Consider the following 18566-nt stretch of genomic DNA (forward strand, 5'->3'; position numbering starts at 1 on the left):
CATAGACCTGTATTCTACAAACACATTTAATTAGACATAAATTAACGTGGTTCAAAATCAAAGATTGTAAGAATTAAAGGGTATTGACAAAGAGTATGAAACAAAAAAATTAACCTAGTTTAAAATCAAAGATTCAGAATTAAAGGGTATGGACAAAGCGTATGAAACAAGCTGACCCAATTTTTCGATGATAGCAACTTATATCTTCAATTACGTATTAACTGATTAATAATTGATGATTGCAATTAACTTATATCTGCAAACACATCTTCAATAACTGATGATGATTGCAATTAGATACGTACGATGTTATTATAAATTGTTAATAGTAATAATAATAATAATAATAATAATAATAATAATAATAATAATAATAATAATAATAATAATAATGAAATATGATGATTTTGATACATCTAATAAGATCTAATACGAGTATAAGTTTAGATAAGAATTCAAATAATTAATAAAATATAAAATATAAAATAATATAAATAATGTAGGTTAAGGGTTTAGGGTTTACCGTTTAGGGTTTAGGGTTCAAGGTTAAGTGTTTATGATTTAATGTCTATGGTTAAGGGTGTAGGGTTTAGGGTTTAGGGTATAGGGTTTAGGGTTCAGGGTTAAGTGTTTATGATTTAATGTTTATGGTTAAGGGTGTAGGGTTTAGGGTATAGGGTTTAGTGTTTAGGGTATAGGGTTTAGTGTTTAGGGTTTAGGGTTTATCGTTTATGGTTTAGGGTTTATTGTTTATGGTTTAGGGTTTAGGATTAAGTGTTTATGATTTAATGTTTAGGGTTTAGGGTTTAGTATTAAGTGTTTATGATTTAATGTTTAGGGTTTAGGGTTTATGGTTTAGGGTTAAGTATTTATGATTTAATGTTTAGGGTTTAGGGTTTATCGTGTAGGGTTTAGGGTTTACCGTTTAGGGTTTAGGGTTCAGGGTTAAGTGTTTATGATTTAATGTTTATGGTTAAGGGTATAGGGTTTAGGGTTTAGAGTATAGGGTTTAGTGTTTAGGGTTTAGGGTTTAGGGTTTACCGTTTAGGATTTAGGGTTCAGGGTTAAGTGTTTATGATTTAATGTTTATGGTTAAGGGTGTAGGGTTTAGGGTATAGGGTTTATTGTTTAGGGTTTAGGGTTTAGTATTTAGGGTTTATCGTTTAGGGTTTAGGGTTTAGGATTAAGTGTTTATGATTTAATGTTTAGGGTTTAGGGTTTAGGGTTTGGCTTTAACCCTAAACTCTAAACCCTAAACCCTAAACCTTAAACACTTGACCCTAAACCCTAAACGATAAACTCTAAATCCTAAACGATAAACCCTAAAAATTAAATCATAAACACTTAATACTAAACCCTAAACCCTAAATGATAAACCCTAAACCCTAAACACTAAACCCTATACCTTAAACACTAAACCCTATACCATACACCCTTAAGCATAAACATTAAATCATAAACACTTAACCCTTAACCCTAAACGGGAAACCCTAAACCCTAAACCCTAAACATTAAATGATAAACCCTAAACATTAAATTATAAACACTTAACCCTAAACCATAAACGTTTATGGTTTAGGGTTAAGTGTTTATGATTTAACGTTTAGGTTTTAGGGTTTATCGTTTAGGGTTTCGGATTTGGGGTTTAGGGTTTAGGGTTTAGGGTTTAGGGTTTACCGTTTAGGGTTAAGGGTTAAGTGTTTATGATTTAATGTTTATGCTTAAGGGTGTAGGGTTTAGGGTTTAGGGTATAGGGTTTAGTGTTTAGGGTATAGGGTTTAGTGTTTAGAGTTTAGGGTTTATCGTTTATCGTTTAGGGTTTAGTATTAAGTGTTTATGATTTAATTTTTAGGGTTTATCATTTAGGGTTTAGGGTTTATCGTTTAGGGTTTAAGGTTAAGTGTTTAGGGTTTAGGGTTTAATGCACAGTACGTACGTTAAATAGATTAACACATATGATAAACGATGTTAAATTATGATCAATTATGATATATTTAAAAAAAATACTTTTTATGACTAATTAAATTAATTTTGTGTACATTTTTTCTATAAAGTTTATAAATTAATTACCAGTAATAGCTAGATAGAGAAGTTATTCTCAATTAATTTTCACCAAAACTTACCCTCTCAAAAGATACCGCCAAATATCACAGATTTCGGACCCAATTGTTGAACCTGATCCAATTTTTTTCATTCAAAAAATTTGGGTAAATTCAAATATCACCTCTCAAATTTTGAGTAAATTTAAATATCATCTCCAAAATTTAGGAGGTGATCTTTCCACACTTGCATTTAATCCATCCAATCTTTAATAATACAAACTTTCTATTTTACCCTTAAAATACTATGAAGTCAATATACTATTTACCAGGGTAAAAAGGTAATTTAGATTGTTTTGGTGTGGATGGATCAAAACTAGTGTGTGCGCCAAATCAAATTGGGATTAGTTAAAAGGTTTCTGAACAACTCACGTATTTCTTTTTTCATCAATTCAAAGAACTCCGCTGGTATATCTTTTTTCACAAGAACACAGGTATCTCTCTTTTTCACGAAAATGGATTATTCGTATTTGATTTTCTTGTATGTTATTAACGATTCTGTAATTTTAATTGTTCCTAACTACTCCGTATATAAAATTGTTTATAACTCTGTTGTGTTAATTGATATAATTGCTCATTATTGTTCTTTACATTCTTATAGATTATGGCAATTGAAGGAATCAAAAAGACTTCCCTTAGATCCTCTCAACAGGTTGTGGCTACTGCTACGAGTCAAACAACCAATAATAAAAGTAATAACAAATGACGGTTCGTTGCACCCAATACCATGAGAAAACGAGTTAGTGTTAATTCTCATGTCTCCAAAGAATTATCCTCAAAATCCAAGCTGCAAAATGGCCATGTAAGTGATACGAGGCCGAGGGTAAATAAAAGTAAAGTTCAACGAGTTAGTGTCAGCCATGAAGAAGGTATAGGTGCGGGTCTTATAGATGATGATATGGAGCCCGAGGATGAAGCATAACGACCAACTGAAGAACACGGTGATTACACAAGCTATTTTAAAGATCTTGAAGAGCATCGTCAACAAACTGAACTACAACAAACTGAAGAAGGTTTATGTGTGAATGATACAACGACTTTGAGAGATGAATTAGGTTATTGTTTATTTTTTCTAATTTGGTTTGTTTATTTGATTTATATTGTTTCTTGTTTAGTATATCAGTTGTAAATCAAGTGCACATATTTTGTAGATAATTAAGTTGATAGACTGAGAGGACCGACTCTTATGCGGCAAATTTGGAAACAAAAGTCATCTATTCGAATTCCTATTGTTGTTAATGAACATGGACAGCCAATTGGTGCAAACAGTAGTAAATCTACCCATTTTCTTGGTCACTTATCGCGGAGTTACCAGTATTGTCCAATTTATAGATCGTGGAACAAAGTGAAACCCGAAAAAAAGAATAAGTTGCTGAAGTTCTTAAGGGTACATATTTTAAAATCTGTGTGATAATAAGTTTTTTTTTTTTTTGTTCTCATGTGATATATATGTTTTTTCTTTTTATAATTTGTAGACAAAGTTTGATATTCCACCAACTGCTGATTCTTGGATACTCCAATCATATGGGCGCAAGATGAAAAATTGGAGGGCGAGAGTTAAGGACTATTTCTTTGACCCGTCTAAACCAATGGAGGCTCAATTAAAGTCACCACCTCTAGAACTAACCAAAAGACACTGGAGAAGACTTCTTAAATATTGGACCAGAGATAATGTGATGGTATGATATATTCTTACACTTTCATGTAGATAGACTAACGTTCGTGGCTAAACAATAAGAATAAGATAGATTTTCAATGGTTAGTTAACGTATACCAAATCTTTGACTATTCTTAGCTATATTTTACACGTTTGCCTCTTGTAACTAGTAGCCATAATACTTGGGCCTGGACCACCAAACGTAACATAGCAAATGTAGCACTCAATGGGAGATCCTTGATGAAGAAAGAATAAAGCCAATAGGGCTAACATCAGTTACTTCATCATGATTTGATCTCCTGGAATACTAACCACTCTTTTCTTGTTCAGGAGATGATCGAAAGAAACAAAGCCAATAGGGCTAAAAAGAAGTTGTCACAATTGACGAGAAAAATAGTTTTGCAAGAATTCGTAAAGAACTGAAGGTAATATATCATGGGGGAATTATTTATATAGTATAGCTTTTGAATATACATCGTTAATAGTTACCTCGATTTTACTCATTGTAGGTGAGTTTGGGAAGAGAACCAACTAGGGTGGATATGTTTAAGGAATGTTATTCAAATGGAAGAGGTGAAGGTGAAGCTGCTCATGCCTTTATAAGTAATTTTATAAAAGTAGATCAAATATATCATACAAATGATATCAGTAGCTGTATATTTATATGTTAATCACCATAAACCACTTGTGAAGTTTTTATTTCATTTGAAGTATACTTTTAGGTCGGAGATAAAAGAAAATATCTATTAACCATATCTTTAATTTAATTAGTTATAGTTGACACTTATGGTAAGCATTGCATATACTGTGATTGGGCTATAACATTTCATATATCGAATATTAGAGTAGAATTATAAGTCAACACAATCCTAACTAACCAAATCATCTATATATAGGATATATTTGATTGTATAGCTGTGTATTATTATGTGATAGTTATCCTTTATATAGCTCACAAATTAGTTGGCAATTTTCCATGTATATCGATGCCATCTCTTGTATATATACTGGTCATATTATTGAATAAAATATCAACGATTTACAATCTCATTTATGCAGGAAAAAATGAAAAAACTTACTGAGAAACTCGGTGATGGTGCAACTGATGCACCTGGACCATATGATGTTTTTGCCACGATAATGGGTACAGCTAAAAATGGTACTGCAGAAATGTATGGACTTGGTGTTTGCTCCAATCATTTGTGGGGTGCAGGACCTAGTCGATTAGCTGTTAACAAAGAAAATGCTCAGCTGATGTCTAAAAATGCAAAACTTGAAGATGAAAATGCAAGGTTAAAAGCCCTAGTGGAGAAGAATAATGGTCCGGGTGTTCAGAATGATAGTTCGCGTGTTCATGATAATGGTTCGGGTGTTCAACGTTTAAGGGTAGGTTTCAATTTAATAGCTTAATGTTTTTTCTACCCTTTTAACGTTCATAAATGTTTTTTTGACAACTTAATTTTAGGGCTGAAAGGAAGTTTATATAAATAACATTAACTACGAGAACGTAGCAAGAGGATGGTTGAAGAGCATGGATCCAAGTACGGTTGTTTTAGGGATAGAAATTTTACATGATTGGTGTGAGGTCGAGGTTCAAGTGGCCATAAAAAAAGATGAAGCTTTGTTTAGGCCATTTGATCATTTGATATGCATTCAGGACGTCACTGGTACGTCTATTGCTTGGTCTGCTAAGTTAATCGAGGTATGTCCTTGTTATAATTGTAATAATTAAGATTAATTTTTATAATGTGCACCTTAATGCTTATACATGGATGGTTTAATTTGTAGTTGGTACGTGGTGATTGATCAAGATGGATGGTGGCGGCTTGAAGACTTTTTGTGTTTGTTAATGTTGGCCGGTTTATTAATGAATGTTTGTGTGTTTGAGACAATTTGTTGATGTATGTGTTGGTGTGTTTGAGACAATGATCCGTTGATGTTAAACATTTTCCTACGTTGATTATATTTTGATTGAAACAATATAATTGTAACTTTAATGTGGTGATCAAAATTATATTTTATATTTAATATTTGTTTTGTAATTTAAAAAATTTTAAATTATTGTAATGGTAATGAATAATAAATTGTCCAATCAAAAGAAAACTGGATCCGAACATGGCCCAAAAGGCCCAAATAGCTGAAGCAGGCCCAAAAGGCCCAGTAAGCTTAAACGTGGCGACATGCTCAATAAGCATAACCTGGCCCAAATGGCTCAATTATCTGAACTGACCTGAAAAGGCCCAATTACCATAACCTGGCCCAAAATGCCTAATTATCTTAACTGGCAAGGAAAGGCCCAATTAACATAAACTGGCCCAAAAGGCCCAATTATCTAAACTGGCCTGGAAAGGCCCAATTACCATAACCTGGCCCAAAATCCGAAATGGACCCGAATACCCGAACCGGATATTCGAAACTCCTATGACTTGTTAGGACGCTTTTTTGTGGTACTAAGTTAACATATAGTTATATTAGGACTTTTTTTGTGGTACTAAATGTATATTAAGACCCTTATATATTGGTACTAATGTATATTAGGACCCTTAAATTGGTACTAATGTAAGTTATCTTCATATTAGGACTCTTTTTCCTTGGTACTAAACTACTATATTTTTATAATACGACCTTTTTTGAGTACTTACACAATTTATAATTATTTTAGGACGCTTTTATTGGTACTAACATAGTTTCTCATTATATTAGTACACTTTTTGGGGTCCTAATATGATCTAACATACAAATTTAGGCGTCATAGGACCCTTTTGTGCGTCTCAAAGTATTATAGAGTGTCCTAATATGTTACCTGATAGGACCCTTTTGATTTTATTTATAGGACTCAAACAAAGGTCCTATAAGCATTAGGACCCTTTTCGGTTAATAGGAGGGCCGTTGATAGGTCGTGCGATTTGGGTGTCCTATCAGACAAAGGGTCCTAAGAATGGGCCTTGTTGGACACTTATGGGTGTCCTATAAAGTCAGTTTTCTTGTAGTGGATTTATTAGTTTTTTTTTATTGAAACTTAAAATAAAAGGATAAAAAGGAAATGTGAAGTGGGTCCCACCATACAAGTGTTTTTTCCTCTGTTCTCACGCAGCACGAACACCGGTTGAAAACGCTCCTGGAAAACCTCACTTGAACGTTATGGTGGTGACACAGAATGAAGAAAACATATGGTCTAACTGTTACTTCTATCCAAAAGTCAATAATCTTGATTAAGAATGACAAAGGATCGGATAATGCCTTATCATATCGATTTAGTTTTTGTTCATGCATATCCATATCTATTTAATTTCAATTCATCCATCCATATCCATATTCATATTATATCCAGTAGATTAAACGGGTTGATGGATATCCATTGAATATTCAAAAAAAGTTATATTATTTTCTAATGTGTGATAAAAACTAAAACGTAATATAGCAAATATATATATATATATATATATAAAAGGGGTCATAATTAAGATCCATCCTCAACAATGTGTAATCTTTGTCGAAGATATAACACAATTTGTTATCTTTACTATTAAATGTAGATCATTACAAATTAAATGTGCAATTTGTATAGTTATTTGATTTAATATACGTGATAACCCGGAAATTTCCGACCAAATTTAAACTTTAATCTTTATATATTCCCGACACGACAAGCAAAGTTTGTAAGTTGAATCTCAAGAATTTTAAACTATGTTCATACAATCATTTAACCTCGACCAAATTCCCATGATTCACGAACCATTAAATGAACGTAAATGATTATATATGAATATGTGTATATATTATAACTTGAATACTTTAACGAAGTATTAAGTATAAATACTTTACATAATGATATTTGGTTCCATATGTTTATTGATGAAATTTCATAATAATCAATCGTTGTAGTTTTCAAAAACACTTTTTGATATAATAGAACTTGTCTATCTAAACTGCCTTTGATTAAATAAACGTAAGTTGAAATATTGGTTGTAACGTATATTTAAAACGTGTTCATTAAATATATATATTTTTAAATTAAGTACACAGTGGTAACACTCGCCTAGTGACGCAATTGATATTTAAAACGATTAGTACATAAATTAATTGTATCTACTTAAATTCTTAAAATGAAAACGTTACGCGTTAAATTATTTTTTTCTAAACGAAATAAAAATAAACTTTGAAAAGTAAATAGTTATGAAACATTAAATGTTATATTGTTAAATAAAGATTTTGAATACAAACTTATATTTCTATATATATATATATATATATATATATATATATATATATATATATATATTTTAACTTAGTCATAAAACGTTCTGATTTAAAATAAAATATTTTGACAAACAACGAACCACTGATTTATAGAAGCAAATGACCACAACACTCAATTTTATAAGATTACATTTTCATAAGGTAATTTATTGTTAAAGAAAGACAAATTATTAATAAGGGTACGCGTCGCGTAACGTAAAAGGCTAGTTTTCTAAACGTACGAAAGTGCGCTCGAAAAACCAAAAGTGGTACATGAGTCGTGAGACCACGTCCGTGTCATTTTAGTAAAAATTACATTTTTACCATGAACGTAAATATAATATAATATATAAGTAATTATATAAATTAAATATAATATAAATATAATAATAATATAAAGGTGTTGGCAGAGTGAATTTGTGCATGTGAACTGGTTTTACCTATCATGCGATCGCATGATTTATACTTAGAGACTCCATGCGATCGCATGGAGCCTGTGAACTGGCCCAGTCTATAAAGCTCGCACGTATTCATTTTTCTGATTCATTTTCTCTTCTATCTCTCTCGTATCCTCTCTATATTTATATATTATTATTATTATTATTATTATTATTATTATTATTATTATTATTATTATTATTATTATTATTATTATTATTATTATTATTATTATTATTATTATTATTATTCTTCTTCTTCTTCTTCTTAAGATTTTTAATCTTATTATTATTAGTATTAGTATTATGAGGAGATATAATACTAGTATTACACATAAAATACTACGATAAGGGGTACGCATGAGCTATTGCAACATGGGTTTTATGAGTAGGATAGGGCTAAGGAAATTATGTGTTATAGCTATGGAGGTGATCGGTATGGTTCATGGGTATGCTCGTGAGGTCAATCTAGAATTTATCGTCTTCGTTGCGTCTACGTACCTTCCTGCAGTATTGAATCTCAATATTGATACGTTAGTACTCGTAAATAAATTTTTACATATTAATAGTATATCCCTGACTAGTGCTCGAGTATATAGGATTATGCATGCTTGTACTTTTGATATTGCCCTTAGATAGGTTATGTTGAATCTTGAATTAGTTACCTATGCGATTGAAATAAGGTATAAGATATGCATGTCGTTGGAAACCTAACAAAAAATTAAGAACTTTTCATTTAGATATCGAATGGTTTCGATGAACGGATTAGAAGTTATAGTCAATTGAATTTTTGTATTTTTATTAAAAATGATTATTATTATCGTCGTTATAGTTTTATCTTATTATTATTATTATTATTATTATTATTATTATTATTATTATTATTATTATTATTATTATTATTATTATTATTATTATTATTATTATTATTATTATCTTTATCAATAAAAGGATTTATCATTAAAAATTGTTATTTTTTTATTATTATTACTATCGTTATTATCGTTAAAGTTATAATTAGTATTATTATTATTATCTAATTATTATTATTATTATTATTATTATTATTATTATTATTATTATTATTATTATTATTATTATTATTATTAATATATATATATCATTATTTAAAAATGGTTATTGTTATTGTTATTATTATTATTATTATTATTATTATTATTATTATTATATTATCATTAAAATAATTAGTAGTATTATCGTTAACAATGTCATAGTAATTATCATTATTAGTATTATTGTAATTAAAACTAATATTAGTAACACCTAATTATTTTGATTACTATTATTATCATTATTATGCACACGATATAAAAGACGATTAAAAACTATTAAATGAAACGATTAGGAAATAATGAGTATGAGTATCATGATGAAATTAAAATATTTTTAAGATATTGATTTAAGAGAAAAATATCGTTTCCATTGTTTTTATCACTATTATTATTATTAAAAAGTATCATTTATATTAAAACCATCTTTTTTATTAAAAATTATCATTTTCAATAGAAATATCATTGTTATTATAAAATACCATTTTTATTATCATTTTAGTATTATTATTATTAAAAATTATCATTGTGAATAGAATTTTTTTTATATATATAAAACGTTATTATTATTAAAGTTAATATTAACAAGTATCGTTATTATTAAAAATTATTATGATTAGAATTATCATTTAATTAAAGATGATATCATCACTTGTAAAAATAAATATTGTTATTATTATTATTAGTAGAATAATAATTAATATTATTATTACAAAATAATACAACTTTTACTTATTATTATTATTATCAATATTATTTAATCAAATAAATATGTGATACAAAGATATTTTTACCACACGTAATATAATTACATTAATATTACATATCACTATATTTTTATGATATTAAGTGAACTTTATAAATTTTATTATTTAAGATATACTCCCTCCGTCTCATTCCAATAGTCCACAGACAAAAAACACGCAGTTTTAGGAAATCCCACTAACTTCATTTCTCCACCAATGAAATATCTTCTCTCTCCAGATCCACCAATGAAATATCTTCTTTCCTTTCTATTTATGGAAGTGGACTATTAATTTGAGACAGCCCAAAATGGAATACTGGACTATTGGAATGAGACGGAGGTAGTATAAAATTATATTTTATTCATATATAAATTTTAAATATAAATTTTTATTAACAAATGACTTTTATTAATTACTCTAATAAAATTTGATAGATATATCTAAATATATAAAACGACTATATTTAAGTTATATAATAATCATGTATAGATTTTGAAAGTCATTTTGGGTCAAGTTGACTTTTGTTGACTTTTGCATATCAGTCTCGAGCATGAGGATTATGATACACTACGACTTGACCTAAATTGTTAGACAGATATTGACCAGCATATAAATATATATACTTAATATAGGTTCGTGAATCCGAGACCAACCTTACAATTGTTCAGTGCCATCATATGCGTAATTACTACGAAATACAGTATGGTGAGTTTCATTTGCTTTTTTACCCTTTATATTTTTGGGCTGAGAATACATGCGCAATTTTTATAAATGTTTTACGAAATAGACACACGTAATCGAAACTACATTATATGGTTGAATGATCGAAGCCGAATATGCCCCTTTTAGCTTGGTAGCCTAAGAATTAGGGAACATCACTAATTTTGAGAATTAGTGCACGCCTAATTGACGCGAATCCTAAAGATAGATCTATTGGGCCTAACGAACCTCATCCAAAGTACCGGATGCTTTAGTACTTCGATGTTGTTTTTATCATGTCCGAAGGATTTTCCGGAATGATAGGGGATATTCTTATATGCATCTTGTTAATGTCGGTTGCCAGGTGTTCAATCCATATGAATGATTTTTGTCTCTATGCATGGGGCGTATATTTATGAGAACTGGAAATGAAATTCTTGTGGTCTATTAAAATGATGGAAATGAATGTTTATGATAAACTAATGAACTCACCAACCTTTTGGTTGACACTTTAAAGCATGTTTATTCTCAGGTGTTAAAGAAATCTTCCGCTGTGCATTTGCTCATTTTAAAGATATCACTTGGAGTCATTCATGGCATATTTCAAAAGACGTTGCATTCAAGTCGTTGAGTTCAATAGATATTATTATTAAGTAAATAACAGATTAGGTCATTTATAGTTGGATATTATGAAATGGTATGCATGCCTGTCAATTTTCGATGTAAAGAAAGTTTATCTTTTAAAAACGAATGCAATGTCTGAAAAATGTATCATATAGAGGTCAAATACCTCGCGATGTAATCAACTATTGAGAATCGTTTATAATGTATATGAACGGGTCCTTTCAATATACGTGTTAAACTGCAATACTTAATAGTTAATTTATTATATAATTGCATGCAAAATGTATGTGTAATGGTTGCAAGGTAGTTCAGTGGTTGGATCCCTGAGATCCTTGCATGGGATCTTACGTTCGAATCTTGGGATGACAAGAGAAGGGTTGAAAACAACCAGAGAGTATTTTGATGGGCTGCATACAGTAAAGTATGAGGTCAGATTATTCGCCCTTTCCGAGTAACCCGAACAGGGAAAACTTATAACTTTTTGGCTCATTAATTGAGTAAACAGCAAGCGTCGATTTATTGGCGTCATGGCTGTCGCTTAGAGCATAAATTAAACTTCGGAAAGATTTAAAACCTATGGAAATTTAATTCTACCATTTTCATGGCGTCTCACACTTTTTGTTTTCTTTTTTTTACCTACTTATTGGCCGGAGGTCCATTTAGAAGCAATCTTTCTATCCACAAAACATTGAGAGAGATGACTTTCTCTACTTTTGGGGTGTTACACTCTGGGTGGATAAATGACTTCTCTTTATTCTAGGATATGGGGAGTATTGTCTACATCTTACCTCTCACATACCCCACTTTTGTGGGATTGGATTTCTTATTGTTGTTGGATTGTATTTCGGGTGTTAAATTGATATATACGTGGATGAAACTTTTCATTCATATCTATATCCATATCCAATTAGGTTTATTCATATTAGTATTCATATTCATTTAAATTATTTATATTTATAAATCGTGGATGAGAAGAATATTCATCGGATCTGGTACCTATTGTCATCTCCAGTTTTGATCTTTCTAATCCTTATTGACCACTTTAACTATAAGCTTATCCGATGAATATTCTTCTCATCCACGATTTATAAATATAAATAATTTAAATGAATATGAATACTAATATGAATAAACCTAATTGGATATGGATATAGATATGAATGAAAAGTTTCATCCACGTATTGTCATCTCCAGTTTTGATCTTTCTAATCCTTATTGACCACTTTAACTATAAGCTTTAAACTTTTAGAATCAACATACTTAACAATTACAGTAACAATTAACAATTAATATAAATATAAATATAAATATTGAAAGTCTAGTGGATTTATAATATTCACGTTGAGTTGTGAGAGATGACACATGGAAGCAGGTATGACGGAAATTTTTGACTTTTAAGATTGCAATAAGAGTAACTTGTGTTAAACATAAGATTACGTAATCATGTGATCATAACCTTTATACGCTATCTGATGGACAAGTTGGTGTACTTGGAGAGCAATATAAACAATTTACTTAAGGATTAAAGCCAAAAATAGGCTACAAACTTACACAAATGTACCGATATCGTCCACAAACTCATTTTCGTCCTATTGTCGCCTACAAACTTATAAAAAATGTGCTGATGTCGCCCACTATACTTTTTTTACCTGTAACAAAAACAATTGATGACGTGGCTTCTAGGTAGTCATGACACGTCGATGATACATTGGAACTGAAACTGAAAGTATATGGGCGACATCGGAACACAACTGAAAGTATATGGGCGACATCGGGACATATAAAATGAAAAAAATAAGTTAAATAATTAAGTTTACCGGTTCAGCAGGTAACCCGTAACAAAATGTTAACATTGGTACATTTTTTATAAGTTTGTAGGCGACAGTAGGACGAAAATGGGTTTGTGGGCAACATCGGTATATTTGTGTAAGTTTGTAGCCTATTTTTGGCTTTAACCCTTTACTTAAAGATTAAGTTTAATTTTTTTTTTTCTATAACGAGTTAGAAGTCACTGACGGGGGTTCGGATAGGGTTACCACCCACCCAATGATATCCATGACACGTGTCAGGAGAAAACCGTATAGGGAAAACCCACCTTGAGGATCGAAGTCATGACCTTTGGCATTCACCAGCAAGACTTCCCGATTCTTTTTTACTACTAATGTAATGTCTACCATCAAAGCTTGACTTGAGTTGTATGAGGGTGAGATTCAACTTGATGTTACTGCCAACATCAATGCAATTAGGGAAGGTCTCTGTGGGGTTTTACCAACCTTCGATGGTACTGCCAACACTGTCGCGAATTGAGTTTTTCGATTTAATTCGTGTGTGGGTGACAAATGAGAGCATTCGATTTCGATATTGCCGTTAAAAAAACTACTAATGTAATGTCTACTGATTGGGTCTTGAATTACATTGTATAGCCGAGATAATTCAACTGCTAGTTGGGAAAGTGATTTCTATATTGTTTTCCAATACTCTACACCCCCTCAAGCGAAGAGATGGCAATCCAGCACGAAGAAACGATTCAAAACATTGGACAAGGTAGGCTTTTCATAGTGCTTCTTCTAACGATGTCCTAACTTCACTGGTGGTGGATAAACCGTACACAACAGGTGATGCTTCTTCTTATGGCTATCCTAATGTCATAGTTGGTTGACTTTGTTGGCGGTGTAAAAAGACGGCGACATGATGACGGTCTGACTCGATCTTGGGATAAAGAGACGACAGCACGATGATGGTTTGACTCGGACTTTGGATAAAAACTGCTCAGCAAAGGGTTTATGATCGATTGAGAGAGAAAGAAATTAAGTGTACGATCATGACTATGATTGCTCAATGATCGTGTGGATAATCGATAATGGTTTGGAATAAAAGTGGGGATTGTGTAGGGTCAGGGTTTTTAGATTTATCAATTAGGCTGCTACCATATTGAGAAGTAATTTGCTACACTTTAAGGGTTCGATATATTGAAGTATTTATAGCTACAGATTAAAGAAAATGATACGATATAATAAATATATCCACACTTTTTAAACTAAACTTGTCCTCTAAATACGTGATCATGGTCATGAGCGCGTAGTTACGTCGTAACTGTCTTTCAATACTCTAACAACTTGCGCTAAGAATAAGAATATAATAAGTGGCTATATTAATAAGGGCAAATGTCCTAAAAAGGTAACCTAAGTTACCCAATTCGACAATTAAGGTAACCCCCAATTTGCCTAAGCCCGAAAAGGATTTCAATTTTATTTTTGCTCAAGAAAAGGATTACGATTTACAAATATTTTTAAAATTTGGGGTAATCTTCGTCAAATTCATTAACGATCATTAGTCAAAAATACACGATTAGTCCCTAGAGTTTGTTAAAATTTTTACCAATCATCATCTTCATTCAAACCTACATCATCGCCACCATGTTCATCATACATCGCTGAATAATTGAATAGGTTATAAAAACAAGAAAAAACAAACTTTTTCCAGATCTAAAAAAAACCCAAATTTAAATTATTTCATATTACCTTCGATGAATAATTATTTGGGTATCTTATTTTGTTACTTATTAATCAACATATTCTTCAAGGAACCAAAACCCATTTTACAATCAATTATCAATGTTCTCAATAGAATTGCTAATTTCATCAAATTTATTGGGTACCTGATGAAATAGACGAACGTCCTTGTTGTCGCTGAATTCAGTTTTGACTTTATTTGCAGGTTTTAATTTCATTTTTAGATTATGAATTTTAGATCTGAAATGGAGGCCGCCACTATCGTCGACCCGATAACAACTCAAACAACCCGCCACGATCTTCAACCACCATCTAATCTTGATGTTGTGTATCAAATGGACAGAAGCTTAATAACACCAGAAACTAACACCCAAAAGACGAAAATTAACAGTGAAAACAAAAAGCAAAACATTCGATCATATAATAAAGTTCGATTTGCTCCGACGAAGCCTTACAGGATCAGGATATTTATTAGTTGCAGCAAAATATTTCCGATTTTCATGATGTAACCCTAATGGAATCAAGATAAGGCTTTATTGTTGAATTACATCAGGAACCGTTGCAATCCTAATCAGATCAACATCTAAACCGTATGTAGAAATTGAAGAGTGAAATTAGGACCATACGGAACTATTGTTCGTAGTTAATTCAATCGATTTTCTACTGAAATTAGAATCTAGGTTTGAAGATGATAATGGGAATGAAGACGAGTGCAGTTTTTAAGAAACTTCAGGGACCAAACGTGTATTTTTGGTTAACGATCGTTAATGAATTTGACGAAGATTACCCCAATTTTTAAAATTTTTGAACACGTAATCCTTTTCTTGTGCAAAATTAAAATTGAAATTTTTTCGAGCTTATGCAAATTGGGGTTACCTTGATTATTAAATTGGGTAACTTATGTTACCTTTTCGGACCATTTTCCCTATTAATAAAACATACATCCAAGTTACTGATCTACCACATATCTATACATCTTAACAAATCAAGGGAATAAATATGACGTGGCGGCTCCACATTAAAAGCTGACGTGGCATCCTACGTGGCGGCTTTTATTTGGTTAAAAATCTTATCGGCTATTGACATGGCAATCCAGGTGTCCGAAATTTGAAATTCAAATCCAGTAACCAATCAATTTCACCCTAAATCGCCAGTTTCACACTCCATTTCAAACGCTCTCATCAATCAACGATCGGTTTCATCAACATTTCATCTTCGTTCATCTTGAATAAAATCTAATTATTAGTTCACAGTAATTGAACTATGAACACCAGACTCTCAATTAAATAATAAATAAGAATTATTAGTGCAAGAATTGAGAGAACACGATAATGAAATATAAAATTGATAATGTTGATCGTGCAAAAGATACAAGTTCAAAGTAAACCATCGACCCCTATTTATACAGATAAACACCAAATCTAAAGATTTGGTTTCCAAAACAACTTAGCTATAAATAAGGTAAAGATAAACTCAAAAACTAAACTAATATGCAAATAACTCTAAAGTTAATCTTCTGGAGATAAAAATGAATCAAAACAAATCTTCTTAAACTTTAAACATATCTCCAGAATATTCCTTAGCTTAGGCATCAAGAAATCTCAAACCGTTGACTTCAGTAAACATCAGAGTCTGCAAATTCAGACTCTAAATCTCCAGACTCTAGCATGCTTTTGACTCATCAGATTTTCATTTTCCCAACAATCTCCCCCTATCTGATAATGTCAAAACAACCTGTTCACCTACTTAACCACCTTAGCATACTCCTTTCTGATAAGCTTACACTTGTTCTTCATGTGAGGAATTTTCTTCAACATGGTTAGCTTACTATACAAGTGATCCAACAATTGAACCTTAAAAGGAAAAGTTTGCTCTGTCTCACATCTGGATAATAAACTGATCAACATCTCAATACTAGCCCCTTCAAACTGATCAACCCTAATCAACATCCTTTGATTTCCATTTGTCTTAAACATCAAACCATCCAAATACTCAACATACTTATCATCAACAAACTCTAAATGTTCAGGGACAGCATACCTTTCAACATGTCCCTTAGCTCTTCTTTCTTTCATCACTAGATCAAACATTCCACAAAACACCTCATAATCCTTAAAACTTATAAACCCTTCTTCAAACACCAAATGAACCAGCATATAAACTCTCTTCAACACTTCTTTCACAAAAACATCATCTCCTGCATACTCCTTGATACACACAGCTATGCCTTTCCACTCACAAAAACCCAAACAAACAATTTGATTTATTTTAACTCTTAATCTCCTTCCTGGTAAGTGTGTCATTGTTAGCAGTAGAGTTACACCTTCAAATTCAGATGTATCAACCTCAACCTTGACAACATCACCTTCATATCTTCTGAATCTAAATCTCTTGTTCATCTGAGCAATTAGATCACCATCTGCTCTTTGAGTAGCAGCAACCACAACAGCACTAGAACTCCCCTGAATATCACCAACACCACCAACAGTTATATTCTCCCCCTCAACCTGATGCTCCCCATCAATTTGAGCTCTCTTTGATTGCTCCCCCTCAACACTTGCAAAACCTGCATCTGCAGTACCTGCATCATCTGACCTCTTTCTTTTCTCCCCCTTTTTGACATCATCTAAAGGCAGAGACGATATGACCTTCCAAATTTCAGTCTGTTGATTTTTGAGGGAACAAATATCAGATGCAAACCCAGTAAAGCATTGTCTCAATTCATCAACACCAACCATCCTTTTCTCTAGCTCAGCCAACCTGTGATTAAATTCTGTAACAGACCCTAAACCACCTGTACTAGTCAACCCCTGCATATCCCCAACCAACCTCCGTACCTCCAACAACTCATCTTTTGAAACAAAATTATTATTAAAGTTAAGATTATTAATCTTAGATTGCACACCAGAGAGCTTGTCATCAAACTCCTTAGTCAACTTGGTCAAAGCCTGATGTAGTCCAACCATGGTGATATTGGCCTGTATCTCAACCTGTGACATGAGTGTGATATTGGCAGCCTATGCAAGTATGTGTAAGGATGGAATATTTAGAGTGGGTAGTGGCAGACTTAAGTCTGGGGTAGCAGTTGGCTTGGCCATTTCAGTAGGTTGTTGAATTTGGTTATTTGAGTCCAGGATTGGGACTTCTTCATGTAAGTCAACTGAGTGGGTTTTCTCAGTGACTGTAATGTAGGAATCCAAGTTAACTAACCTACCAGGTTCAGGCTGAGTTAAAGCACTCCTCTCACCAACCTCTAGCAGAGGTGGTGGAGCAGTACGTGCAGCACTCTTCTAGTGAATTTTTGAGGTGAATCCACAAGTGTTGTAGAATCTAAGGTTTTAGATATGGTGGTATTCTCAGTATGAACTGGTGGGTTTATAAGGTGGGTTGAGTGGATAATTTGCTCAGCAGCAGTGGGTGAAGATGGGTTAAAGTGAGGTGGGATTTCCTCACCCATGTCTTCAGCCTACTCTGTTTGTGAAA

At 31.8% G+C, this 18566-nt stretch overlaps 1 protein-coding gene across 1 annotated transcript; it reads left to right on the forward strand.

Moving 5' to 3' along the window:
- The first annotated feature begins 2554 nt into the window (after positions 1-2554).
- Positions 2555-5166, forward strand: LOC139889438 (uncharacterized). The gene is made up of 7 exons (XM_071872393.1): positions 2555-2599; positions 2701-2751; positions 3352-3486; positions 3575-3778; positions 4087-4167; positions 4266-4373; positions 4816-5166. Exons 1-7 carry the CDS (start codon positions 2555-2557, stop codon positions 5164-5166), a joined length of 975 nt encoding a protein of 324 aa, XP_071728494.1.
- The last annotated feature ends 13400 nt before the right edge of the window (positions 5167-18566 follow it).

This window comes from Rutidosis leptorrhynchoides, chromosome 2 (assembly GCF_046630445.1).
Source record: "Rutidosis leptorrhynchoides isolate AG116_Rl617_1_P2 chromosome 2, CSIRO_AGI_Rlap_v1, whole genome shotgun sequence".
In the NCBI taxonomy this organism is placed as follows: Eukaryota; Viridiplantae; Streptophyta; class Magnoliopsida; order Asterales; family Asteraceae; genus Rutidosis; species Rutidosis leptorrhynchoides.

Excerpts from the sequence above, each read along its gene's own strand:
- LOC139889438 (XM_071872393.1), top strand. The coding sequence starts at position 2,555 with ATGGATTATTCGTATTTGATTTTCTTGTATGTTATTAACGATTCT. Across the intron at positions 2,600-2,700 it reads TGTATGTTATTAACGATTCT|ATTATGGCAATTGAAGGAAT; the intron begins GTAATTTTAATT and ends ACATTCTTATAG. Across the intron at positions 2,752-3,351 it reads CCCTTAGATCCTCTCAACAG|CCAATTGGTGCAAACAGTAG; the intron begins GTTGTGGCTACT and ends GAACATGGACAG.